Source organism: Aotus nancymaae, unplaced genomic scaffold, assembly GCF_030222135.1.
Source record: "Aotus nancymaae isolate 86718 unplaced genomic scaffold, 86718_ANA_hifiasm-v0.15.2.pri h1tg000028l, whole genome shotgun sequence".
Classification (NCBI taxonomy): Eukaryota; Metazoa; Chordata; class Mammalia; order Primates; family Aotidae; genus Aotus; species Aotus nancymaae.
Window position 1 is genome coordinate 27579068 of NW_026988441.1, and position 26528 is coordinate 27605595.

The window sequence follows — 26528 nt, forward strand, 5'->3', positions numbered from 1 at the left end:
TTCCTCTGCCTGTGCTCATGGGTCCAAGCAATTTGCTCAGCCCACATAGCTACCCTTCTGTTCTTCAGGGCTGGCTAAGCTCTAGGAAGTCAGAACTAGGTTCAAATCCCACCCTACCCTTCCCAGACGTGTGATCGCCGACGGGACCCTTGCTCACTCCCACTCCCATCCACCTGCTTACTGCAGCCTCCGGGCCTCTCCAGGACCAGTGCCTTCCTCCTCCCTCTGCGATGAGATCTGACTCATCCCTCACTAAGGAAGAAATCCTCCACTGGGAAGCCTGCCCAGAATTGAGCCCAGGATTCAGCCAGATGCCTCCCCTGTAGGAATAACAGCAGAGCAGCCAGCATTTCCTGAGCCGAAACACAGCATGGGACCCCCCGCCATCAAGTCCTGGGGCCCACTCTGAATTGGAATCTCAGGAGACCGACAGGCTCCAGCTCTTCTCTGGCTCTGCCCCAAAGTGTGGCCAGAGCCTCCACCTCTCTGAGCATGTGCAGGGGACGGTAGAGCAGGTCTCTCACTGGACAAGTGGCACAGCCAAGGAGGGGTGCTGGCAGGAGCCAATGAGGCAGAGCTGGCAGCAGGAGGAGTGCGCTGTTGGGGGCCCTTGTCTTTTCCAGCTATGGTTCCAGTGTGGTTCACAGTAGGTCGTTCCCTTTCCCCCCGTCCCCACCATTCACTTAGGCTTCAAGTGCCTCACCGCAGCCTTGCCGCCACCTTTATTGGGCACTCAGCCCTGAGGCTCTACATACACGCGCTGGGGGATGGGAGGGGATGGGGTGTCACTCGGGGCAGGGACCCTCTGGCAGGAGGAGGGGTAGCTGGTGATAGAGCATGGCTCTGGGGACCGGCACCTGGGCCCCCCGGACTGCTTGGTGATCCTCGCAGCTGACCTGGTGGAAGGGCGTGCAGAATCGTGACCTGGACCACCCGTGGGTGAACTGGCTCCCCCAGTTCTGGGCTCACTTGGGGGCATTGAAGGGCATGGCCCGCTGGTTCATAGGGTTGTCGGGAGACCGGAGCCACTCCTTCTTGAGCAGCTGTTTCAGCTGCGACAGCCGCATGTTGGGATTTTCTTGTTTGAGCCGCGGCAGCTGGGCTTCCTCAAAGGCTGTGAAGGCTGCCCGCATGCGTCTTTCTGGATGCCGATCGGCCGCCTCCTCCGCCACGCTGGGGGTGGACATGCGTGTCAGGGGGCCCTGGGTGAGCCTCACTCCAAAAAGCCCGGCCGGCTCCCCGGTAGCCCCACCCCGCCCCTTGGAGGCCTCAGGCCCCGCCCCTAGAAGCCCAGCCCCACCCCTGGGAGGCCCCAGGCCCCGCCCCCAGAGGCCCCGCCCCACCCCTGGGAGGCCCCGGGCTCCGCCCCCAGAGGACCAGCTCCACCCCTGGGAGGCCCCAGGCCCCGCCCCCAGAGGCCCAGCTCCACCCCTGGGGGGCCCGGGCTCCGCCCCCAAAGGGCCAGCTCCACCCCTGGGAGGCCCCAGGCCCCGCCCCAGAGACCTAGCTCCACCCCTGGGAGGCCCCGGGCCTCGCCCAGTTACCTGAGCACCGCGATGGCGTCCTCGATGGTGCGCGCCTCCACGCTGCCCTCCTCCAGCACGCGGCGGTTCACGTTCTCCTCCAGCGGCACCTCCAGATGGCTCTTGGCTTTCTCGGCTGGGCGGGTGGGTGGGTGACAGAGACAGAGAGAGATAAGCAAAGATGCACAGTTCCAAGGAGATGAGACCGAGACTGGTGGGAGAAGCTAGGGGCGGAGGGAGGCAGGAACTAGGTGCTGGAGGAGGGGGATGGAATCCCGCCTTGAGCTGGGAAACCCTCTTGGGACAGGTCCCAACCTCCCGGTGCCCAGCTCCCTGCCTTACTTTCCTGCAGCCCTGCAAACAAGAAGACCCTGGGTGGCGGGGTGGGAACACAAGCCCAGCGGTTGTCTGTGCTCGCTGCCAGGGCTGCCAGGAGGCGACCGACCCACCCACCCTGCACCACTTAGAGCTTCTCTGAGCTTCTCAGGAGGGGGCTAATGGACTCGAGGCCCGCTGCCTCTGCAGTGGGCAAAAGTGCAGCTCCAGAGCGAGATGCGGCCCCACCTGCATCTGGGGCCTCCCTGAGCTGATGGTCTCGGCGCAGCGTGTCCTCGATCTGGGCCCGGGTGACCTTGCTGGACGTGGTCACTCGCGGCGCCTTGCCGCCCTTGAGCTTGGAGTCCTCCTCCTCCAGCAGGCGCTGCGTCTCCTTCTTACGTTCCAGCTGGTCCAGACGCCGCTTCTCCTTCTCCTCCTGCGGGGGCCACATGCGTAGTCAGGCAGAGGACCCCACCCCAGCAGCATCTACCAGCCTGGGGTTCGAGTTTGCATCTCAGCCAATGAGGATTTAGGCCTTGTGCTGAGTGCAGGGGACACCCAGGCACAAGACGGGTCCCAGTGCTGTCCTGGGTGAGGGATGGGGGGCCAACAGGGAAACCTTGGACAGGACGGGTGTGGATGGCTCTTGAAGAAGTGACAATCCTGGGTCAGAAGTGGGCCGGCCAAGGGGGAGAAAAGCTGGGGGACAGGAATGTCCTTAGCGGTGGAGCCGACTGTCCTTAGCAAAGGCGCTGAAGCAGGAGCCATTTGTTCTAACAGGAACAGCTTGGAGGCTGCAGTGGGAGTGAGGGGGAGTGGGAGGGGGAAAGAGGCAGGGAGGTAGAGGGCTGGGCTGTCAGGAGCCTCTGGGGGCCAGGGCGGGGTTCATGTTGGATTCCAAGAGTCGCAGGAGGCCTGGACCGGTTTGAGATTGGGGCAGGGGCTCTGCCCTTATGAGTCAGGTGGGCACTGCTGTCCACTTTCCCCGCCGTGGCTCACTGAGGCTGAAACTGATCACACATTGGCTGCCCAGGGAGACCCTGACGCTGGCAGGATGAGGGACATCTGGGCTCCAGGACTTGCCCTTGCCCTGTCCTCCACCTACCCCAGGGGGCCCAGCGAGGCCGTGGTTTATATATAGTGCTGCTGGAGGCTCAGGGCGGTACTCTGCCCGCTGCCTGGCACTCCCGCAGGGCCCTGCCTCGGATACCGCTGCCTGCCCGCTCACTGCCTGAGACTCCGCCCTCTGACTCTCACACCTTCAGGCTCCCCAGGGATGATCCCCACACCAGCAGAGCCCCCCTGGAACACTACCGCTGCGTCTCCAGATAAATCTGGCAGAAGGAAATGTCCCAGAATGGGGGTGGACATGCCGAAGGACACTACCAGGGCCTGACCCCCACCCCCACCTGCACAGCAGGAAAGTGGAGGAGGGGCTTAAAGTCAAGACTGTTGGAGCGCACAAGCTGGGCTCCCACTGCTGTGCTGAGGAGCCTCAGTCTCCCCCTCAGTCAGAGACAACGTCCTGAGGCTCCCCGACCCATGCGTGGCACACACATATTCTGCCTAAGACAGGGCCCTGCCTGAGACCTTTTTGTTCTGTTTTTTTCTTTTTTTTTTTTTTGAGGCGGAGTTTCGCTCTTGTTACCCAGGCTGGAGTGCAATGGCGCGATCTCGGCTCACCGCAACCTCCGCCTCCTGGGTTCAGGCAATTCTCCTGCCTCAGCCTCCTGAGTAGCTGGGATTACAGGCACACGCCACCATGCCCAGCTAATTTTTTGTATTAGTAGAGACGGGGTTTCACCATGTTGACCAGGATGGTCTCGATCTCTTGACCTTGTGATCCACCCGCCTCGGCCTCCCAAAGTGCTGGGATTACAGGCTTGAGCCACCGTGCCCGGCCCGTGCCCGGCCCTTTCTTTTTTTTTTAGACAGAGTCTTGCTCTGTCATTCAGGCTGGAGCGCAGTGGTGTGATCTCAGCTCACTGCAACCTCCGCCTCCTGGTTTCAAGCAATTCTCCTGCCTCAGCCTCCCAAGTAGCTGGGATTACAGGCGAGCACCACCATGCCCGGCTAATTTTTGTATTTTTAGTAGACACGGGGTTTCACCATGTTGGCAAGGCTGGTCTTGCTCGAACTTGTGACCTTGTGATCCGCCCTCCTTGGCCTCCCAAAGTCTTGGGATTACAGGCATGAGCCACCTCACCCAGCTGTTTTCTTTTCTTTTCTTTTTTTTCCCCTGAGACAAAGTCTCCCTCTCTGTTGCCCAGGCTGGAGTGCAGTGGTGGGATCTCGGCTCACCAAAACCTTTGCCTCCCAGGTTCAAGCAATTCTTATCCCTCAGCCTCCCAAGTCGCTCAGAGTACAGGTGAGCACCACCACACCCAGCTAACCTTTTGTAATTTTAGTAGAGATGGGGTTTCACCATGTCGCCCAGACTGGTCTTGAACACCCAACCTCAAGTGATCTGTCCACCTTGGCCTCCCAAAGTGCTGGGATTACAGGTATGAGCCACTGTGCCTGGCCAATGCATGATGTTTGAAGTGAGGAGAGGCGTCACTGGTGGAGGACTGCCTGGGAGGGGTACCAGGGAAACTCATGGGGGCTGAGAATGTTCTAGAGAGCAGGGGTTGACAAACTAGAGCCAACTGCCTGCTTTGGTAAAGTTTTATGAGAACACACCTATTTGCAAACCAACTGTCAGTGGTGGCCTTCGTGCTCAATGATAGGGTCTAGTGGTTTCCTGTCTGGCCCCTACATGAAGCCTAAGCAATTCACCACCTGGCCCCTATTGACTGTATAACCTGCTCCATACCTTCTCCCGGATACAGGTGGCACAGGTGTGCTCACAGGTACATTCTCTCTGACCTACACTCCTAAGACAGGCACTCTTTGCTGTCCCTTAATCAAACCTCTAAACAGGCCAGAGGTGTTAGCTTATGCCTGTAATTCTAGCACTTTGGGAAGCCAAGGCAGGCGATCACTTGGGGACAGGAGTTCGAGACCAGTTTGACTAACATGGTGAAATCCCGTCTCTACTAAAAATACAAAAAGTAGCTGGGCGTGGTGCCACCAAGTTACCTGGGAGGCTAAGGCACAAGAATCGCTTGAACCTGGGAGGCAGAGTTTGCAGTGAACCAAGATCATGCCACTGTACTCCAGCCTGGGTGACAGAGAGACTGTCTCAAAAAATAAATAAATAAACAAAAGGCCAGGTGTGGTGGCTCACACCTGTAATCCCAGCATTTTGGGAGGCTGAGGCGGGCGGATCACTTGAGGCCAGGAGTTTGAGACCAGCCTGGCCAACATGGTGAAACCCCATCTCTACTACAAATACAAAAATCAGCCCGATGTGGTGGCGGACACCTGTAATCCCAGCTACTTGGGAGGCTGAGGCAGGAGAGTCATTTGAACCTGGGAGGCATGGCTGGGCATGGTGGCTCATGCCTGTAATCCCAGTACTTTGGGAGACTGAGGCAGGCAGATCACGAGGTCAGGAGATCAAGACCAGCCTGGCCAACAAGGTGAAACCCCATCTCTACTAAAAATACAAAAATTAGCTGGGCATGGTGGTGTGCGCCTGTAATACCAGCTACTGAGGAGGCTGAGGCAGGAGAATTGCTTGAACCAGATAGTCGGAGATTGTAGTGAGCCCAGATCACGCCACTGCACTCCAGCCTGGCAACAGGGCAAGACTCTGTCTCAAAAAACAAACACACAAACAGACAAAACCTGGGAGGCAGAGGTTGCAGTGAGCAAAGGTCACATCACTGCACTCAAGCCTGCGTGACAGAGTGAAACTCCATCTAAAAATAAAAAATAAACAAACAAACAAACAAACAAAAAACCCAGCCAGACGCAGTGGCTCACACCTGTAATCCCAGCACTTTGGGAGGCCAAGGCAGGTGGATTACCTGAGGTTGGGAGTTCAAGACCAGCCTGACTAACATGGTGAAACCCCATCTCACAAAAAACAAAAAACAAAAAAAAAGGTGACGGGAAAAGCAGGTAGAAATGTCCACATTCCCCCAAGAACTGGGAATGATGTCAGGATAGCAGCCCCTAAGCTGGGGGGTAGGGGTCGGGGGGACGGGTGTCTCAGCTACCCAGGGAGTTAAAACCAGGAGCTGTGGCTACGATGAGTCACTGGCGCCACCTACTGGGCCAAGCAGGTCAGCATCAGCCCTAAACCACTCCCCAGACACCAATTAAGCATGCACTGTGTGCATGTGGCCCTGGGCTTTTTGACTGATTTTGAGTCACGGTTCGTTCTGTTGCCCAGGCTGGAGTGCAGTAGCGCGATCATAGCTCACTGCAGCCCTGAACTCCCAGACTCAAGTGATCCTCTTGCCTCAGCCTTCCAAGTAGCCAGGATCACAGGCACGTACTACGATGCATGGCTAGTTTTTACATTTTTTGTGGGGATGGGGTCTTGCTATGTTGCCTGGGCTGGCCTCGAGCTCCTGGCCTCAAGCAATCCTCTCACTTCAGCCTCCCAAAGTACTGGGATTACAGGCGTGAGCCACCATGCTAAGCCACGTCTTTTAAAAAATAAAAACCTGGCTGGGCGCTGTGGCTCACGCCTGCAATCCCAGCACTTTGGGAGGCTGAGGTGGGTAGATCACGAGGTCAGGAGTTCAAGACCAGCCTGGCCAACGTGGGTGAAATCCCATCTCTACTAAAAACTACAAAAATTAGCTGGGCGAAGTGGCAGATGCCTGTAATCCCAGCTACTGGGGAGGCTGAGGCAGGAGAATCACTTGACCCCGGGTGGCAGAGGCTGTAGCGAGCCGAGATTGCGCCACTTCACTCCAGCCTGGGCAATAGAGTGAGACTCTATCTCAAAAAAATAAAAATAAATAAACAGCTGGAAGAAGCTGTGGACCTGGGTCAGCAGGTGGGAAACGGGGCCTGATCGCAGTGTTTCTCGGCCTCAGCACTGCTGACATCTGGAGCTGGCTCATTCTTTGCTGTGGGGGCGTTCTCTGCATTCTAGGGTGTCAGCATCTCTGGCCTCCATCGGCTAGATGCCAGCAACACCCCCTCTCCCCAAGTTATGACAACCAAACACATCTCCAGGTGCTGCCAAGTGTCCCCAGGAGCAGAGTGACTCCACGGTCAGTGTGATCATCTAGCCCAGCCCTGGCATTCCTCAAAGGAGGAGCCAGTCCACAGAGGGCAGTGACCGCCTCACTGTCCACACACAAGCCAAGACCTTGCCACCCCGGCCTTTGCACACACCATTTCCTCTGTCTCCTTCCCCTCTGCCATCGCTAGTACCTCCTCACATTTTTTGGGTTTTTTGTGAGATGGTGTCTCACTCTGTCATCCAGGCTGGAGTGCAGTGGTGGACTCTCGGCTCACTGCAACCTCCACCCTCTGAGTTCAAGCAATTCTCTTGCCTCAGCCTCCCGAGTAGCTGGGATTACAGGAGGCCCCGCCACCAAGCCCGGCTAATTTTCATATTTTGAGTAGAGTCAGGGTTTCACCATGTTGGCCATGCTGGTCTCAAACTCCTGACCTCAGGTGATTGGCCCATCTCAGCCTCCCAAAGTGCTGGGATTACAGGCATGAGTCACTGGAATCTCGCTCTGCTGCCCATGCTGGAGTACAGCGGGGAGACCTCGGCTCACTGCAATCTGCACCTCCCAGTTCAAACGATTCTCCTGCTTCAGCCTCCAGAGTAGCTGGAATTATACACACAGTTATAGTCCCCACAGTTATTTTATTATTTTGAGACTGAGTCTCACACTCTCGCCAGGGCTGGAGTGCAGTGGCATGATCTGGGCTCACTGCAACCTCTGCCTCTTGGGTTCCATCTGTTCTCCTTGCCTCAGCCTCCCAAGTATCTGGAATTACAGGCGTGCGCCACCACACCCAGCTAATTTTTTTGTATTTTCAGTAGAGACAAGGTTTCACTACGTTGGCCGGGCTGCTCTTGAACTTACCTGGTGATCTGCCTGCCTTGGCCTTCCAAATATTTTTGTGGTTTGAGTAGAGAGATGGGGTTTCAGCTGGGCACGGTGGCTCATGCCTGTAATCCCAGATACTTGGGAGGCCGAGGTGGGACGGGGTTTCACCATGTTGCCCAGGCTGGTCTTGAACTCCTGACCTCAGGTGATCCGCCCGCCTGGGCCTCCCAAAGTGCTGCGATGACAGGCAGGCGCCACCATGCCCAGCCCCTCCTGGCCTTTCAGACAAAAGCTGAGAGGGGCCTCTTGCTATTCATCCACATTGATATAGGAGCCACGGGCTCACCCACGAGCACGCGGACCACGGGGGCTTGGTGCGCACACACCTTGCGCTGCTCCTTCCTCATGACGTGTTTGTCGTCGTCCTTCCAGTAGGCATCCTCGAGCTCCTTCTGCTTCCTCGCATCAGCGGCCGCCTTGGCCTCTGCCCTCCGTGCCCGGGCCGCTGCCGACTTGGTGTTCTCACCCTGGAACTTCTTGGGCATCCCTCAGCAGGCTGCGGGAAGAGGATGGGGGCCGGGGAGCAGGGGCCGGTGGGGACAACGGTACTCAGCACCTCCAGACTCACACCTGGGTGGCCAGGACCCTCCTGGGGCCTCCGTGGCCTTCTCTGTATAAAACAAGGGCTTTGGACTTAAGTGTTCTCCTTGTAAAAGTTTATTAAGGCAAAACTCATGTCATGACACCAAATAAACCCATTTAGGCTGGGCGCGGTGGCTCTCACCGGTAATCCCAGGACTTTGGGAGGCCGAGGCAGGAGGATCACTTGAGGTCAGGAGTTCGAGACCAGCTTGTCCAACACGGCAAAACCCTGTCTCCACTAAAAATACAAAAATTAGCTGGGGGTGGTGGTATGCACCTGTAGTCCCAGTTACTCAGGAGACTGAGGCAGGAGAACCGCTTGAACCCAGGAGGTGAAGGTTGAAGTGAGCCAAGATCATGCCACTGCACTCCAGCCTGGGCGACAGAGCGAGACTCTGTCTCAATGAAAAAAACAAAAAAACAATTTAAAGATATAGAATTCAGGCCAGGCACAGTGGCTTACACCTGTAATCCCAGCACTTTTGGAGACCGAGGCAGGCGGGTCACTTGAGGTCAGGAGATTGAGACCAGCCTGGCCAACATGGCAAAACCCCATCTACACTAAAAATACAAAAATTAGCTGGGCATGGTGGCACATGCCTGCAATCCCAGGTACTCAGGAGGGTGAGGCAGGAGAATTGCTTGAACCCAGGAGGCGGAGGTTGCAATGAGCCGAGATCACACCACCACACTCCAGTCTGGGTAACAGAGTGAGACTCCATCTCAAAAAAGAAAAGTGTCTTTTAAGTATATTCACAGTGTTGTACAAATACCACCTCTGTCTAGTTCCAGAACACTTGTATCCCCCCAAAAGAAGCCCCATCGCCATCAGCAGTCACTCCACATTCCTCCTCCCCTGGCCCCGGGCAAGCACCAGTCTGCCGTCTGTCTCTGTGGGTTTGCTTGTTCTGGACATCTCATATCAATAGAATCACAGGCCGGGTGCGACAGCTCATGCTTGTAATCCCAGTGCTTTGGGAGGCTGAGGTAGGAGGACTGCTTGAGGCTAGGAGTTCAAGACCAGTCTGGACAACATAGCAAGACTCCATCTCTACCAAATAAAAACATTAGGCACAGTGGCTTGTGTCTGTAGTTCCAGCTACTTAGGAAGCTGAAGTGGGAGGATCGCCTGAGCGTAGGAGGCTGAGGCTACAATGAGCTGACTGTGCCACTGCACTCCAGCCTGGGCCACAAAACAAGACCTTCTTTTAAAAGAAAAACAAAAACAAAAAAAAGAAGTGAGCCACCAATACATGATACAATGCACCCGAACCTCAACATGAAGCTGAGTGAAAGAAGCCAACACAGAAGTCCACACAGTGTGAAAGTCCATTCATTTATTTATTTTGGAGACAGGGTCTCCCTCTGCCGCCCAGGCTGGAGTGCATTGGCGAGATCTCAGCCCACTGAAGCCTTGACCTCCTGGGCTCAAGCGATCCTCTCACCTGAGCCTCCTAAGTAGCTGGGACTATAGGTGCAAGCCGCCATGCCTAGGCTTTTTTTCTTTATTTTATGTTGCCCAGGCTGGCCTTGAACTCCCGACCTCAGGTGATCCACCCACCTCACTCTCCCAAAGTGCTGGGATTACACGCGGGAGCCACCTCGCCCAGCCTCCTTCTTTCCTTTTTATGGGTGAATACTCCCCCACCACATGGATACAGCACGTTTTGTTTATCCACGTGCCCACAGCTAGACGCTTGGCCTGTTTCCAGGTTGGGGCTCTTTTTTTTTCCTCCTGCCTCAGCCTCCTGAGTAGCTGGGATTACAGGCTCCTGCCACCAAGTCCGGCTAATTTTTGTATTTTTAGTAGAGATGAGGATTCACCATGTTGGCCAGGCTGGTCTTGAACTCCCGACTCAAGTGATCTACCCACTTCAGCCTCCCAAAGTGCAGGGATTACAGGCATGAGCCACCATGCCCGGCCAAATTAGGTCTCTTACAAGTTATGCTGCTGTGACCATGTGGTGGTCTGTGTGAGGTGGGTGAACAATAAAGCCACCATAAATTGCTCCTGATGACTTGGGGCCTGCACCACTGGGAGATGTTATAACAATCCTAAAGCTGCCGGCCTGTGGGCACCTGGTGCCTACCTGGTGTGAGGCCCATGCGAGAAGCCAGGGAATGAGGAGGCGCACACCAATGGCAGGCGCCACCCTCCCCATGTCTGGCCCCTGGTGAAGTGCTTTACGAGGACCAAATCAATGGAATGCCCCCAACACCTTAAACGTGGGGACTGCCATTTATCCCCATTCTTTTTTTTTGAGACAGAGTCTCATTCTGTTGCCAGGCTGGAATGCAGTGGCACGATCTCAGCTCAGTGCAATCTCCGCCTCCTGGGTTCAAGCAATTCTCCTGCCTCAGCCTCCTGAGTAGCTGGGACTACAGGTGCACGCCACCATGCCCAGCTAATTTTTGTATTTTTAGTAGAGATGGGGTTTCACCATGTTGGCCAGGATGCACTCGATCTCTTGACCTCGTGATCTGCTCGCCTCAGCCTCCCAAAGTGTTGGGATTACAGGCGTGAGCCACCACACCTGGCCCATTTATCCCCATTCTAAGGAGGGGAAGCCAGGGTTTCCTGCCAGGTCATACAGGGCTGAGCCTGGAGCCTTATCTCCAAAGCCTGTTTTCAGTTGAAGGTGGGGAAGGCCACGCAGCTGAGAAATTAACAGCACTCCATCAGGGTACCGACTGAGGATGCCAGCGCTGTGCCATCCATGGCATGAGACTTCAGCATTCTTCTTATTTTATTTTCAGACGGAGTGTTGCTCTGTCACCCAGGCTAGAGTGCAGTGGCATGATGTCAGCTCACTGCAACCTCCACCTCCCTGGTTCAAGTGATTCTCCTGCCTCAGCCTCTTGAGTAGCTGGGACTACAGGCCCGTGCCACTATGCCTGGCTAATTTTTGTATTTTTAGTAGAGATGAGGTTTCATCATGTTGGTCAGGCTGGTCTCAAACTCCTCACCTCAGGTGATTCACCCGCCTCAGCCTCCCAAAGTGCTGGGATTATAGGCATAAACAACCACGCCTGGTAATTTCTGCTGTTTAAGCCACACCATGACAGCCCAAGCTGAAAAGCAGACACTCTTCTCTGTGTGGTGAATGCTCACTCACACACACGTCATTCAACAAATATGTACTGGGCACCTAATACGTGTGCGATGCTGGGGAAAGAGGTGGCAAAAATGAGCTCCCTGCCTGCATGAGACTCCCAGACAAGAGCCACCAAATGCAATCAGAGTCCCAGTAAGAACACGCAGGGCGCTGGGGAAGCCCGGAGAGGGCTCCCAACCCAGTCTGGGTCAAAGGGCTTCCTAGAGGAGACATCTAAGGAAAATCCTGAAGGAGTGGGGGAGATCCCAGCCTGCACGGGGGACCCAGGAGATAGGCTAGAAAAAGGGGCGATTTTGTATTCCAAGGAGATGGGAAGGTGTGGAGGGCGTTACAGCCGAGAGGCCCAATCTGTGGGTCACACAAGCCCTCTGGGGTTGGTCAGGAGGTGGACTCTCCGGATGGCAGGAGCTGGGAGCCCAGGCGGGACCCAGGGAGTGGCTGAGGCTGGGCAAGGGGCACACTTAGGAGGGGATCGAGACCCCACGGATGTGAAGGTAAAAGAATAGGATACGAAGCTCAACAATGCTTCCTTCAAGCAGCCCTCCCGGCTATCCCTTCTGGGCTCCTCTACCACTAAGCCCCCTACAAGAGGCCGGGGGCGTCCGCACCCAACTCAGTCCCTGTCAAGACCGGAAGCTGCCCAGGGGGAGTCCGGGATCGGGTATCCTCGAACACTAGCTGTAGCGCCGGGCTTCAGTAATCTGGTCTGGAAATGGGCATCATCCCCAATTATGTCTGGGACGCGGAAGTGCTCCCGCCTCCCAGCACCCCTCCTCCAGCCTTCCCAGGGGATGGTCCCAGGCCAAACACCCCGCGCCCCGCGCCTCTGCACCCCCGAACCCAGGTTCCGCCAGCGCCGCAGCCGCTCCTACCTCCTTACCCCAGCGCCGGCCCAGTCGCGCCTCCGTGACGTCACTGCAGGGCCTGCGCGCTGAGCTCCTGGCGACGGCCGCTCATTGAGCCTCGGTACCGCCGCCATCTTTGTAAAGGAAAGGATGGCTGGGCCTTGGACCCAAGGCAGGATAGTCGGCGACTTCTTTGTCTTTTCAAAATGGGGACACTTCATACGCCCTCATTCCTTACTTTCACTTTATATAATGACGAACCAGGAAAGGCAGACAAAGGCGAAAGTCTGGAACATTACCTTTACCAAGATGGCCTATGCCCGGATTAAAGATGGCGGCTGCGACTACACACGTGGTCCGGCGGCTTCAGCCAGGAGCGGCCTGGCCACCAGAGCGCGCCCGCGGTCTATGAGGGGAGTGGACCCGGCAGAGCCCAGAGGAAGCCTCTCCGCAACTCTTCTCAATCCCTTAGCACGTTAAAAGTGCTTTCCTAGTCCTGAGTCTCTGCGTTTCACTTGTGACGCTGGGGCGGGGCTGGGAGAGGCAAGAGGAATGGGGCAGAGAAATTAACACACACCGCCCAGTCCAGGTGCAGAAACTGAGGCTCAGAGAGACCAGGAATTGAGTTTGGCCAAAATGTAACCGCAAGTAGGCTCAAATTCTGTCTCTTGCGCCTGCCGGTGCCTCCTCCTGGATTGCTGACCCGCTCCCCACTTGTGCAATATTATTTATTAATGTTATTTAGCAATTAGGTTCGGGGCGCCAATGTGTCTTAGGCACTGTACTTTAGGATTTCTGCATTTACTACTTCTTAGTGTCCTCATCAGTAATGGCAATATTAGGGGTCTAAGGATGGCTACCAGGGTACTGACTGTGGGGAGGGAAAAGCAAATGCATTTGGGACAGTTCAGATAGGACTAGTTGATCACAGAGTCCATTCCCTAAAAGGCTTCCCCTCAGCGACCCTGCTGGGACCTAGGTCCCAGTGCTCGAGGCACCTCCCCTGCTCTAAAGCCTCGCCTGGGTTCCCATTGTCCCACAAGACTCCTCCCACCTCCCACTCCATCTCCCTGGCCCTCCCTCCCGTCCTTCCATTAGCTCTCACCTCAGGTGGCACCAGCCCACTTCTTAGAAATTGCCTGAGCAGTCCTGCCTCAGCGAGTTCCCCCAGGAATTTACCAGGTTTTTCCATGGGTAGCTCCCTCCCTGGCTTCAGGCCTTGCCCTAAATATCCCTTCCTCAGAGAGATTCTCCCAGATACCCCCCAACCAGGCAAAAGGGACACCTCCTTCTCCAGCCCTTTCTTTTCTTTTCCCTTTCTCTCTCTCTCTCCTTTCATGTTGGCTAGGCTGGTCTCAAACTCCTGACCTTGTGAGTTACCTGCCTTGGCCTCCCAAAGTGCTGGGATTACAGGTGTGAGCCACCTCGCCTGGCCTCTTTCTTTCTTTCTTTTTCTTTCTTTTTTCTTTCTTTTTCTTTCCTTCCTTACTTCCTTCTTCCTTCCTCCCTCCCTCCCTCCCTTTCTTTTCTTGTTTCTTTCTTCACAGTCTTGCTCTGTCACCCAGGCTGGAGTGCAGTGGCATGACCTTGGCTCACTGCCACCTCCGCCTCCCGGGTTCAAGTGATTCTCCTGCCTCAGCCTCCTGAGTAGCTGGAATTACAGGCATGTGCCACTGCACCTGGCTATTTGTATTCTTAGTAGAGAGGGGTTTCACCCATGTGGGCCAGGCTGGTTTTGAACTCTTGACCTCAGGTGATCCACCTGCCTCAGCCTCCCAAAGTGCTGTGATTACAGGTATGAGCCACTGCACCCAGCCCCTCTTTCCTTTTTATTTCATGGAGTTGCTTTATCGGTTTGTGGACTTGTTTAGTTTTGCTCACCCCCGTGGCTTCCATGTTCAGAGGTGAAGTTCCTGCACCTGGAGAGGTGTTTGGCCTTCAGAATAAGAGGCTCAGGCCGGGCGCAGTGGCTCACACCTGTAATCCCAGCACTTTGGGAGGCCGAGGCGGATGGATCACGAGGTCAGGAGTTCAAGACCAACCTGGCCAAGATGGTGAAACCTGTCTCTACTAAAAATACAAAAAATTAGCTGGGCATGGTGGCACGAGCCTGTAGTTTCAGCTACTTGGGAGGCTGAGTCAGGAGAGTCACTTGAACCTGAGAGGCAGAAGTTGCAGTGAGCCAAGATCGTGCCATTGCACTCCAGCCTGGGTGACAGAGCGAAACTTCATCTCAAGAGAAGGAAGAAGGAAGAAGGAGAAGGAGAAGAAGAGAAGGGGGTGGGGAGGAGGGGAGGGGGAGGAGGAGGCAGCTCAGTATAACCATGTATTGAACCTTCCACTGATAAAGAGCCAGGCTTGTCACATCTTCCCAACCAGCCTCTTCCTCCTTCATATTGACATAACTTAGGGGTGTAGGTCAAGTGAAGTTCTTTTCTTTTTTTTTTTTTTCTGTTATTACAGTCAAGTCTTGTAACAAGGTCAAGTGAATTTCAATCTAGAACGAGCTATGTCCTTGGCAAGGTGACTTCTGATGTCTCCCAGGCACGCTGCCACGGAGTACAGAATGGCTTCTCCTGTTCCAACATTCTAGAGCTTTTTGGGGTGCACGTTCTCAAATAAGTACTGAGGTCCTATTGTACGCCACAGCTGGTACCACACAGCAGAATGAGACAGAAAGGCCTCTGGTTGCAGGGGACTCAGAGTTGGAAAATCACATGAAAGGTTATCCTGGCTGGTCACAGTGGCTCACGCTTGTAATCCCAACACTTTGGAAGCTAAAGGCGGGAGGATCACTTGAGGCCGGGTGTTTGAGACCAGCCTGGGCAATATAGTGAGACCCCATCTCTACAGAAAATAAAAATACTAGCTGGGCGTGGTGGCATGCTTATCCCCCCATTCAAGAGGATTGCTTGAGCCCGGGAGTTGGAGGCTGGAGTGATCTATGATAGCGCCACTGCACTGCAGCCAGCCTGCGCGAAAGAGCCTCTCTTAAAAAATAATAATGTCTGGTGTTGATGGGATGACATAAAAAAATAAAATAATAATAATAATAATAAAGGCCAGGGACAGTGGCTCACGTCCATAATCCCAGCACTTTGGGAGGCCGAGGTAGGCAGATCACCTGAGGTCAGGAGGTGGAGACCAGCCTGGCTAACATGGTGAAACCCCGTCTCTACTAAAAGTACAAAAATTAGCCAGGCGTGGTGGTGCATGCTTGTAATCCCAGCTACTCGGGAGGCTGAGGCAGGAGAGTAACTTGAACCCAGGAGGCAGAGGTTGCAGTGAGCTGAGATCGTGCCGTTGCACTCCAGCCTGGGCTACAGAACGAGACTCCATCTCATAAATAAATAATTAATTAAATTAAAGACCAGGCACAGTGGCTCACGCCTGTAATCCCAGCACTTCAGGAGGCTGAGGTGGGCAGATCAGTTGAAGTCAGCAGTTTGAGACCAGCCTGGCCAACGTGGTGAAACCCTGTCTGAAAATTATCCAGGCGTGGCATGTGCTTATAATCCCAGCTACTTGGGAGGCTGAGGCAGGAGAATCGCTTGAAGATGGGAGGCGGAGGTTGCAGTGAGCTGAGATCGCGCCATTGCACTCAAGCCGTAAGACTTTGTCTCAAAAGTAATAATAATAAAATAAAATAAATAACGATCCTAATCGTGACTAGTGGTGTCCAGGGTTGAAATAGGGTTGTGGAGGCCCCCAGCCTGGGGGATCAAGGAGGGCTTCTCAGAGGTGGTGGCATTTAAACAGAGCTCTGAACCTTGAGAAGGAAAGAGCTTAGTGAAAAAGAGAGGGAAAGGTGTGCTGGGCAGAGGGAACAGCATATGCAGAGGTGAGGAGGCGAGTATAAAGTGAGGAAGACAAAAGTAGCCCCAGACCACAGTCAGCTAGCTAGCAGTTGGCCCAGCAGTTACAGCTAAGCTGTGGAGTGTTTTTTTTTTTTTTTTTTTGAGACTGAGTTTTGCTCTTGTTGCCGAGTCTGAAGTGCAATGGCGCGATCTCGGCTCACCACAACCTCTGCCTCCTGAGTTCAAGCGATTCTCCTGCCTCAGCCTCCCAAGTAGCTGGGATCACAGATGTGTGCCACCATGCCTGGCTAATTTTGGACTATTAGTAGAGACTGGGTTTCTCCATGTTGGTCAGGCAGGTCTCAAGCACCTGACGTCAGGTGATCCACCCGCCTCGGCCTCCCAAAGTGCTGGGATTACAGGTGTGAGTCACCGTCCTCGGCCCACCCTTCCATAATTGAGTCTTAGCACAAGTGAATACAAGAGCATTGGCCAAACCACAAATATGTCCAAACCTCCCCATCTCCTGGCCAAAGGGAGTGACTGCTAGTTTCACCCCAGCAGGTTCCCCTGCCTTTTAGGTAAAGAGATTATTGGCCAGGCGCAGTGGCTCACGCCTGTAATCCCAGCACTTTGGGAGGCCAAGGCAGGCGGATCACGAGGTCAGGAGTTCGAGACCAGACTGGCTAACGTGGTGAAACCCCATCTCTACTAAAAAATAAAAAAATTAGCTGGGCATGGTGGCTCGTGCCTGTAATCCCAGCTATTTGGGAGGCTGAGGCAGGAGAATTGCTTGAACCGGCACCTGGGAGGTGGAGGTTGCAGTGAGTTGAGATGGTGCCACTGCACTCCAGCCTGGACTACAGAGCAAGACTCTGTCTCAAAAAAAAAAAAAAAAGATTATTAAAATACTTAGAGAATGGTCCCCACTAGCTGTTGGCATGCAGTCCGGGGCACAATCCTGCTCCCTTGACCTGACCTCACATCGCCCCACGGTTCCTGTAGTTCCACAATGCACTCCTCACCTTCTCTTTCTGAGATGAACAGAACCCCTTCTGGTGTTTCTTCCTTCAAGGCAATGAATCCATAAACCCACCTGGGTTTCACTGCAGCCTTCTTCTGGTGGTAATTGACACCAACAGGACTATAGGACTGGATGTCCTAGTGAGATTGGACTGAGACCCTCCCTGCCACCAACCAGTACCCTCCACTCAGCAAAAGTGGGCACATATGAGGCCGGGCTGAGTAGCTGGGATTACAGGCGCCCACAACCAGGCCCAGCTAAATTTTGTATTTTTTTGTATTTTTAGTAGAGACAGGGTTTTACCGTGTTGCCCCTGCTGGTCTCAAACTCCTGGGCTCAAGTGATCCTCCTGCCTTGGCCTCCCAAAGTGCTGGGATTAAAGGCATGAGCCGCCATGCCCAGCACCATTTCAAAATCTTATAAGGACTCTGGGCACAGTGTTGTGTACCTGTAATCCCAGCTACTCAGGAGGCTGAGGCAGGAGAACCACTGGAGTCCAAGAGTTCGAGACCAGCTTGGTCAACATGGCAAGACTCTGTCTCTACTAAAAATACAAAAATTAGCTGGGTGTGGTGGCGCACACCTGTAGTCCCAGCTACTCAGGAGGCTGAGGCAGGAGAAACGCTTGAGGCCGGGAGGCAGAGGTTACAGTGAGCCAAGATCTCACTATGGCACTCCAGCCTGGGTGACAGAGCCAGATCCTGTCTCAAAAAACAAAACCAAAACCAAAACCAAACATGTCTCTCTCCACTGGTACCTCCCACTGGGGACAATTTAGAATTTGAGTGTCCATTGCGGGACCTTTCTATCGGAGAGGAGATTTAGAATAGAAAGACAAAATTCTCATGAGGTGATCATCTGTTGACTTATTTATTTATTTGAGACAGGGTCTCATTCTGTTGCTCAGGCTGGAGTGCAGTGATTCGATCACAGCTCACTGCAGCCTTGACCTCCCAGGCTCAAGTGATTCTCGTGCCTGAGCCTCCCGGGTAGCTGGGACTACAGGTGTTTACCACCATGCCCAGTTACTTAAAACATTTTTAAAAAATAGCGATCGGGTGCTGGGCGAGGTAGCTCACACCTGTAATCCCAGCACCTTGGGAGGCTGAGGTGGGCAGATCATGAGGTCAGGAATTCATAACCAACCTGGCCAACATGGTGAAACCCGGTCTTTACAAAAACTACCAAAAAATTAGCCGGGAGTGGTGGTGGGTGCCTGTAATTCCAGCTATTTGGGAGGCTGAGGCAGGGAATTGCTTGAACCCAGGAGGCGGAGGTTGCAGTGAGCTGAGATTGTGCCACTGCACTTCAGGCTGGGCGACAGAGCGAGACTCCGTCTCAAAAACAAACAAACAAACAAACAAAAAGCAGAAAAAAAAACCCTGTAGAAATGTATTGTCTCACAGTTCTAGAGGCCAGAAGTCCGGAATCAAGGTGTGGACAGGGCCGGTTACTTCTGGAAGCTCTGAAAGAGAATCCGTCCTAGGCCTTTCTCCTGGCATCTGCTGGCTTCAGCCGTCCTTGGCAATTCCTTGGCTTCTGCCCATATACTCCAGTCTCTGCCTTCTTCACCACATGGCCCCGTGCTCCAAATTCCCTCGTCTTTGTTTTTTTTAATTTTTATTTATTTATTTTTGAGATGAAGTGTGTGATCTCAGTTCACTGCAACCTCCGAGTCCCAGGTTCAAGTGATTCTCGTGCCTCAGGCTCCCGAGAAGCTGGGATTACAGGACCACCTAATTTTTGTATTTTTAGTAGAGACGGGGTTTCACCATGTTGCCCAGGCTGGTCTCGAACTCCTGACCTCAAGTGATCCACCTGCCTTGGCCTCCCAAAGTGCTGAGATTACAGGCGTGAGCCACCGCGCCCGGCCTGATTTTTGTATTTTCTTTAATAGAGACAGGGTTTTGCCATGTTGGCTAGACTAGACTTGAACGCTTTTTTTTTTTTTTTTTTTGGTCTTGAACTCCTGACCTCAAGTGATCCGCCTGCCTTGGCCTCCCAAAGTGCTGGGACTACAGGTGGTGAATGAGTCACTGTGCCTGGCCAAGGCTAGCTTTGAAGATGGGGGAGGCTACGTGGCAGCACAGATGGCCTCCAGGAATGGAGACCCAGGGATCTCCATCCTACAACCAGAGGGAGCTAAATCTGCCACGAGCATGTAAAAGCGAGAGAGGACTCAGGGCTCCAGGTGAGAACACAGCCCTGCCCGCACCTTGATTGAAACTGGCAAGACCCCAAGCGGAAAGCCCAGCACACCACGCCTAGCTCTCTGCCCTGCAGATCCACGAGCTAACAGATGGTTTTAAGCTGCTAAATTTGAGAATTCGCTATGCAGCAATAGCAAACAAATACAATAGTTTTTGTTTGCTATTGCTGCATAACCAAAACTTCAGAAAACTCTCTGAAGTTTTCTGTCTCTGGTCTCTAGACCCCAGATTGAAGGGACCATGTGATGAGGCTGAGCCTACCTAGATAATCTCCCTCTTGATGAACTCATATGCAACCAATTAGTAATCCTAGTTACTCCTGCAAAATTCCCGTTGCCATATATCCATCAGCACTTTTCTGTATTTATTTAACTTTTTATAATGAGCTTAAAAAATCATTCTCATGATAGACATTTTCTTCTAAAATTTTTACAGTTTTAATTTTTCACATTTAAGTACTTAAAATCAATTTTTTTTCTATGGCATGAAGTAGAAATCTGATCCCTTTTCCCCCCAAAGGATAACAGTTTTCCTGGTACTTCTGGGAGCCCATCATTTCTTCACAGATCTGCAATTACAATTCAGTCATGAATCAAATTTCTATGTAAAGGAGAGCTGGCTTCTGGTCTCTTTACTTTGTGTATTATTTAATTTGTCTATCACTGTGTAATTGTGTGAACCAGACTGTCTTAATTACTACAGCTCTTAGTTATCTGCTAGATGTCTGGTACAGTAACTTATCTGTCTTGTTCTTCAAGAGTAGCTTGGCTTTTGACTCTTTCAAATAAGATTTAAAATAGATGATCAAATTTCATAAGAAAACCTGTTACAGCCAGGTATGGTGGCTCACGCCTATAATCCCCAGCACTTTGGGAGGCCAAGGTGGGTGGATCACAAGGTCAGGAGTTTGAGCCAGCCCGGCTAACATGGTGAAACCCTGTCTCTACTAAAAATACAAAAATTAGTCAGGCATGGTGACACCTGCCTGTAATCCCAGACCCTCAGGAGACTGAGAGAGGAGAATCACTTGAACCTAGGAGGCAGAGGTTGCAGCGAGCAGAGATTGCACCACTGCACTCCAGCCTGGGTGACAGAGGAAGACTCCCGTCTCAAAAAAAAAAAAAAAAAAGTTCAACATGGAGTTCCTATTTGACTCAGCAATTAGATTTATCAGTGTGGACCCAAAGCAAATGAAAACGTATGTCTACACAAAAACTTGTACACAAACATTCATAGCAGCATTATTCACAATAGCCAAAATGGGCAAACAAGTCAAATGTCCATCCACTGGTAAATTAAATGTAGTACATCCATACAATGGGATATTGTTCAGAAATAAAAAGGAATGAAGTACTGATACATGCTATGACATGGATAAATATATATATATATATTTTCTTTTTTTGAGATGGAGTTTCGCTCTTGTTACCCAGGCTGGAGTGCAATGGCGCAATCTCGGCTCACTGCAACCTCCGCCTCCTGGGTTCAGGCAATTCTCCTGCCTCAGCCTCCTGAGTAGCTGGGATTACAGGCATGCACCACCACGCCCAGCTAATTTTTGTATTTTTAGTAGAGACGGGGTTTCACCATGTTGACCAGGATGGTCTCGATCTCTTGACCTCGTGATCCACCTGCCTCAGCCTCCCAAAGTGCTGGGATTACAGGCGTGAGCCACCGCGCCCACCCAGACATGGATAAATATTAAAAATCTTGTGCTAAGTGGAAGAAGACATTCATCCAAGAACATATAGTGTATTCAATTGGTATGAAATGCCCAGAACAGGCGAACCGGTAAGACAGAAAGGAAATGAGTAATTGCTTAGGGCTGAGGGCATTGAGTGGAAATGGGGAGGCACTGCTAATAGGTGTGGGGTTTCCTGTTGGAGTGATGAAAATGGTTGCACAACTCTGTAAATACACTCAAAACATTTAATTGTACATTTCATGGTGTTCGAATTATCTGTCAGTAAAGCTGTTTTTTTAGGAATAGAATGTTCTCCTTCCTGCTTTCCTTTCCTTCTGCATGTCTGGCTGGAAGGCAGATGTGATGACCGGAGTTAATGCGGCTGTCTGGAACTATTGAGATGGAAAATGCACAGATGGAGAATTGCAGAGAGTCAGAGTAGCCCCCCACTCTTGGGGGGCGGTCAGCAGAGGGCTGCTGTGAACTTTGGTGAATTCCAAGACCAGGGAAACCATAATAGAGGAATGTGTATGTCTCGGAGAAGAGCAGTTGGTCCTGGCGAAAGATGACCAGCTTTCTCTGACCTTGCTGCACGATAGTTGATATCTGAGGTATGTTAATTGAAGTATGAGAATGATAACCACAGGGTGTTTTTTCTGGGTAACTGCACCCTCCCTCTGCTATGTGCTTTGTGAACGTATAAAGTACTTTGAGGCAGGTGGGGCCAGAGAAACTGATACCTTCACTTTCCTGGACCGACTGGACCCGCTTTTTTCTGTCTGTCTCTGTGTTTTTCTTCATCCCCCACTGTTCCCTCTTAGGTCTTTGAACGCTTGTGCAGCGCAGGACGCAGTGCACGCCAGAGATGACAGAGCGAAACTATGCAAAGACCTGAGTTCCTGACATTGCCAGGACACCCTATCTGCCGTGGCCTGTCTTCCACACATCATATGGCAGACAAACCAACTTCTGAGTAGCTCAAACCTCTGTAATTTTAGCCATCTTTGTTACAGCAACCTGACCGGAGTCTGAACTTACACAGTGCTCATAGGTGGTTCCTGGTTAAATGAATGAATACAGATATTCGTGGTGTTGTTTTGCGACAGGGTCCTTCTGTGTCGCCCAGCTGGAGCGCTGTGGTGCAATCACAGTTCACTGCAGCCTTAACCTCCAAGGCTCAAGCGATCCTCCCGCCTCAGCAGGGTGTGTGGTCTTCATCACCTGCCACGGTTTGATGCCAAGGTCATCGTACAGACGAGAAGACTTACTCTATCAACAAAATTCCAGAAAAAAAATCCATGTTTCCAGGCCAAAAGCTAGACCCTGCTAAAAAATATCTTAGTAAGCAAAGAAGCCCATGAACCTAAGGTAATCTGGGGTCTGGGCTTCTCAAAGTGTGGAGCACTGAATCTGGGTCTTTGTATCTGAGTCACATCAAAATGTGACCTTGAAGCAAATGCATATTATCGGGCCATCCTCCAGACCTGTGGATCAGCCTTCGTAGACTTGGGACCCAGGATGTGCATTCTGGAAACTTAAAGCAACCACAAGCCCAAGTCTCCCGGATCCCGAATCCTGACTCTGCCAGGGCCAGGCAGCTCGTGTGTGTGTGTGTGTGTGTGTGTGTGTCTGTGAATATGTATGTGTGTGTGTCTGTGTGTCCGTGAATATGTATGTGTGTATGTGTGTGTGTCTGTGTGTCTGTAAATATGGATGTGTGTGTGTGTCTGTGAATATTTATGTGCGTGTGTGTCTGTGTGAATATGTATGTGTGTGTCTGTGTGTCTGTGAATATGTGTGTGTGTGTCTGTGAATATGTATGTGTGTCTGTGTGTCTGTGAATATGTGTGTCTGTGTCTCTGAATATGTATGTGTGTGTGTGTCTGTGAATATGCATGTCTGTGTGTGTCTGTGTGCATGTATGTGTATGTATGTGCATGTGCATGTGTTAATATGATGAAGTGTTTACAAATAGACCCCTGGAATATGACAGACCTACCTTCTTATTCCACCTTTGAAATTTACTAGCAGGTTACATACCACCCTGAGCCTCAGTTTCCTTATCTGTGAAATAAAAGTTTTAGTAATTACTACCTCATAAAATTTCTGGTAATATTAATGAGATGATAGATAGGAAATGTGTAAAGTACTTAGCTCTGAGGCCAGCACACAGAAAACACTCTCTCAGTGACAGCTGCTGCTGCTGCTGTTTTATGATGAGTACCTCACAATGACAATTCAAATCACCTGCATGAACTCCGTCTATGTATGTCCCTTCACCCCAAAATCTTCTTTTTCTTGAGATGGAGTTTCCCTCTTGTTGCCCAGGCTGGAGTGCAACGGCCTAATTTTGGCTCACTGTAACCTCCGCCTACCAGGTTCAAGCGATTCTCCTGCCTTGGCTTCCCAAGTAGCTGGGATTACAAGTATGCACCACCACACCCAGCTAATTTTTTTTTTTTTTTTTTTTTTGAGATGGAGTTTCGCTCTTGTTACCCAGGCTGGAGTGCAATGGCGCGATCTCCACTCACCGCAACCTCCACCTCCTGGGTTCAGGCAATTCTCCTACCTCAGCCTCCTGAGTAGCTGGGATTACAGGCACGCGCCACCATGCCCAGCTAATTTTTTGTATTTTTAGTAGAGACGGGGTTTCACCACGTTGATCAGGATGGTCTCAACCTCCAGACCTCAGGTGATCCACTCCCCTCAGCCTCCCAGAGTGCTGGGATTACAGGTGTGAGCCACTGCTCCTGGTCCCCAAATTTTCTTTACCCCAAAGGGTCTACACTCACACCCTTGCTTTCCCTCTCAGAGGCAGACCTGCCCCTCCACCTCTCAGAATCCACCCCTCTGCACAACCACTGCAGACCTGGTCTATTTCATGCCCTTCGATAGAGAGCCTTTCTTTATGAATCTTCAGCTCATCACACATTTTCTCCTGTATTTTCAATCTTTCACTTTTTGCTAGCTCTGCTCCCTTAGTCCATAAACACGTCCACTGTCCCCATCCTAAAATGCCGGGCTCTGAACCTGCTACACACTGGGTCAACCCATCTTTTCCACCTTCATCTCCATCAAAGAACGTTCTCCATTTGCTGCAGCCGCCTCTGCCTCACCTCACTGGCTCCTGAACACTGCAGTCCTCCAGTGGTCTGCCCTTACTTCTCCTCTCCTTCCTACGCCATTTCCGTTATTTCCATTGTTCTCAGCAAGCCCATCGATGCAGGTGGCTGTCAAAACTGTACCGAGGGTCTGGTCTTCTCTGTCCAAGCTGACGCTCCCAGGCTAGCAAAACATTTCCAAACTGCCAGTTGGTCAAATCCACGTCTGATCATCCCTCCAGCACCGCAAACTGCACTTCCCGTAGCTCATTTCCTGCCTCTATGTCAATATCTCCTCCTGCCTCACCATCATTATTTTCTGTGCCACGTTCTGCACCTGAGACCTAAAGCACCAGGAGCAACACTGACTCCACCCTTCCCGCCCTCGTGCCTAATTCTCCCCTAATGTGGGGAGTGTCCCAAAAGGTCTTGATGCATTTTAAACTTGAATAGTTAAAAATGCTACAAATTTACCAAAAAATCCAGCATTTGCATGTTTATTTTCTGCTTACTATTTTATGAATTATTCATAGTAATTTTAAATGTATTTATTGTATTAGTCCCTCTCACTGGAGAATAAAACAGAATGTCTTTTTTTTTTTGTAGTTTGATTCACAGGGTACATGTGCAGCTTTGTTACATAAATATACTGCATGATTCTGAGGTTTGGGGTAAGAATATTCTCATCACCCAGACAGGTCTTTTAAAATCACTCAGTTAGACCACATACATAAATATGTGAAGCAAGCCTCCATTACAAATGGGACACATGAGTGACCAAATTCTAAAATGTTGGGAATTCCAGACAGAGAAGAAATGAGCAAAGATGTAGAAAACCTGTTTAATAAAATACTAAGTGTAAGGCTGGTTGCCTCGCTGGGAGCCAAACGGACACACCCATGCTTCTCTGTGCCTGATAATGACGTCATCATTCCAGGCACATTACTCACTCCTATCCAGCCTCTCCATGCGGGCCCCCCACACCCACTCCTATCTGGCCTCTCCATGAGGGACCCCCACACCCACTCCTATCTGGCCTCTCCATGCGGGCTCCCCACGCCCACTCCTACATTCCACACTTGACCCCACTAAAATTAAAAAAAAACCGCCAACAATTTGTCCAACAACAGCTCAACACGGACCTCCTCAGCCAGTCGACCCACCAATAGCCCCGCCTGGCTACCAATGGCAGCTCGCCCCATCGGCGCCTTGACTCCCCCTAACCAATGAGACTGTCTTCTCTTTGTTTCCCTAGTAACCAATCAACTACCTCCACTACCTATAAAACCCCATGCCCTGAGAAGCCCACCGTGACTTCTCTGGCCCCTTCCCGGACCACAGAACCTCTCCCGAGAGCTGAATAAATTGGATTCTCATTTTTTTCACGCTGGCCTCAGTTTCCTCATTTTGACTCGGCAATATACCTTACAGCTGGTGCCGAAACCCGGGAGGAGTTGTAAGACCCCCTCCTAGGGGGGCAACTGACTCCTCCACCTAAAGCTGGACCAGGAAACCGCTCCACCGTGAGGTAAGACTTCTGCCGCCCATAGCCTCTCCCGCTGCCTGCTCCCTGGACTCCCTGTCTGTAACCGCGGCCGCGTCAGGGACTCCTTCCCACCATGGGTCCAGGGCCCTGGTTCCGTTCTGAGGACCTGAGTGTAGAGGAGACGTCCCTACGCTCTTGTCTTCTCCCCATAAGGGGTCTGCTGGGGGTCAGGAACCTGAGGGAGACGTCCCCATCTTCCTGAACCCTCTCCGGTGTTCGGTAGTGCAGTCCAGAATGCCTACCGGTCATCTCCACAGCAGCGAGTAAGGCTTGGGTCTTCAGAAGCCCCATTTACAACTCCAGGCCCTACCCAGGACCTGGACCAGACCCCGGCTCCTAACCCCAGAACTTGCTCATTGGCAAGCCAGCTCCCGCCTAGGTACTTTCAGTTTCTCTTTCTGTTCCCGAGCGAGTATGTGAGTGAGTGAGTTTATGTGTAGTCCCATGGCTTAATGGCTATGGGGCTTGCGTGGGCCTCAACCTGAGGTTCCATGGGGGCGTCATAAGGCATAATGGTGATTCACCTCAGAGCTGTCCTACTCGGACTTCCATCCTGAGGTGACCAGGCCTGGGGTTTATACGGGTACACTTTAGCTAAGACGCCCCTGAAATATCCCTTCAGGGATGTGGCCAGGAAGGCATCAGACTGGTCTCCCATTTGGGGGGGCACCCACCCTTTGTCCGTCAATCTTATGTGTGGTTCTGTCCTTATTGTAGGTTCGCCAGTTTTGTTAGACTCCTGCTAGCTGATATACAGTGGTTTAGGCCTGCTTCCCTCGAAGTGGGAGACCTTTTACAGTGGGTAACAGA

The 26528-nt window shown here is 52.1% G+C and overlaps 1 protein-coding gene across 2 annotated transcripts; it reads right to left on the minus strand.

The window, feature by feature from the left end:
• Nucleotides 1-695: 695 nt before the first annotated feature.
• On the minus strand, nt 696-12417 carry CCDC124 (coiled-coil domain containing 124). Of its 2 annotated transcripts, none has more exons than XM_012443612.1 (5): nt 12392-12417; nt 8140-8309; nt 2088-2277; nt 1545-1659; nt 696-1173 (listed from the first exon to the last, which is right to left on the minus strand). In XM_012443612.1, the coding sequence occupies exons 2-5, from the start codon at nt 8296-8298 to the stop codon at nt 966-968; spliced, it is 672 nt and encodes a 223-aa protein (XP_012299035.1). In that variant the 5' UTR covers nt 8299-8309; nt 12392-12417; the 3' UTR covers nt 696-965. The 2 variants fall into 2 exon arrangements, with proteins under 2 accessions (XP_012299035.1, XP_012299032.1); XM_012443609.2 differs by having other exon boundaries at nt 12384-12417.
• Between the last annotated feature and the right edge of the window lie 14111 nt (nt 12418-26528).

Coding starts and splice junctions, on each gene's coding strand:
- CCDC124 (XM_012443612.1), bottom strand. CDS start 8,298: ATGCCCAAGAAGTTCCAGGGTGAGAACACCAAGTCGGCAGCGGCCCGG. Junction 2,278..8,139: donor TGAGGAAGGAGCAGCGCAAG/GTGTGTGCGCAC, acceptor TGGCCCCCGCAG/GAGGAGAAGGAGAAGCGGCG. Junction 1,660..2,087: donor CAGGGAGGCCCCAGATGCAG/GTGGGGCCGCAT, acceptor CCACCCGCCCAG/CCGAGAAAGCCAAGAGCCAT.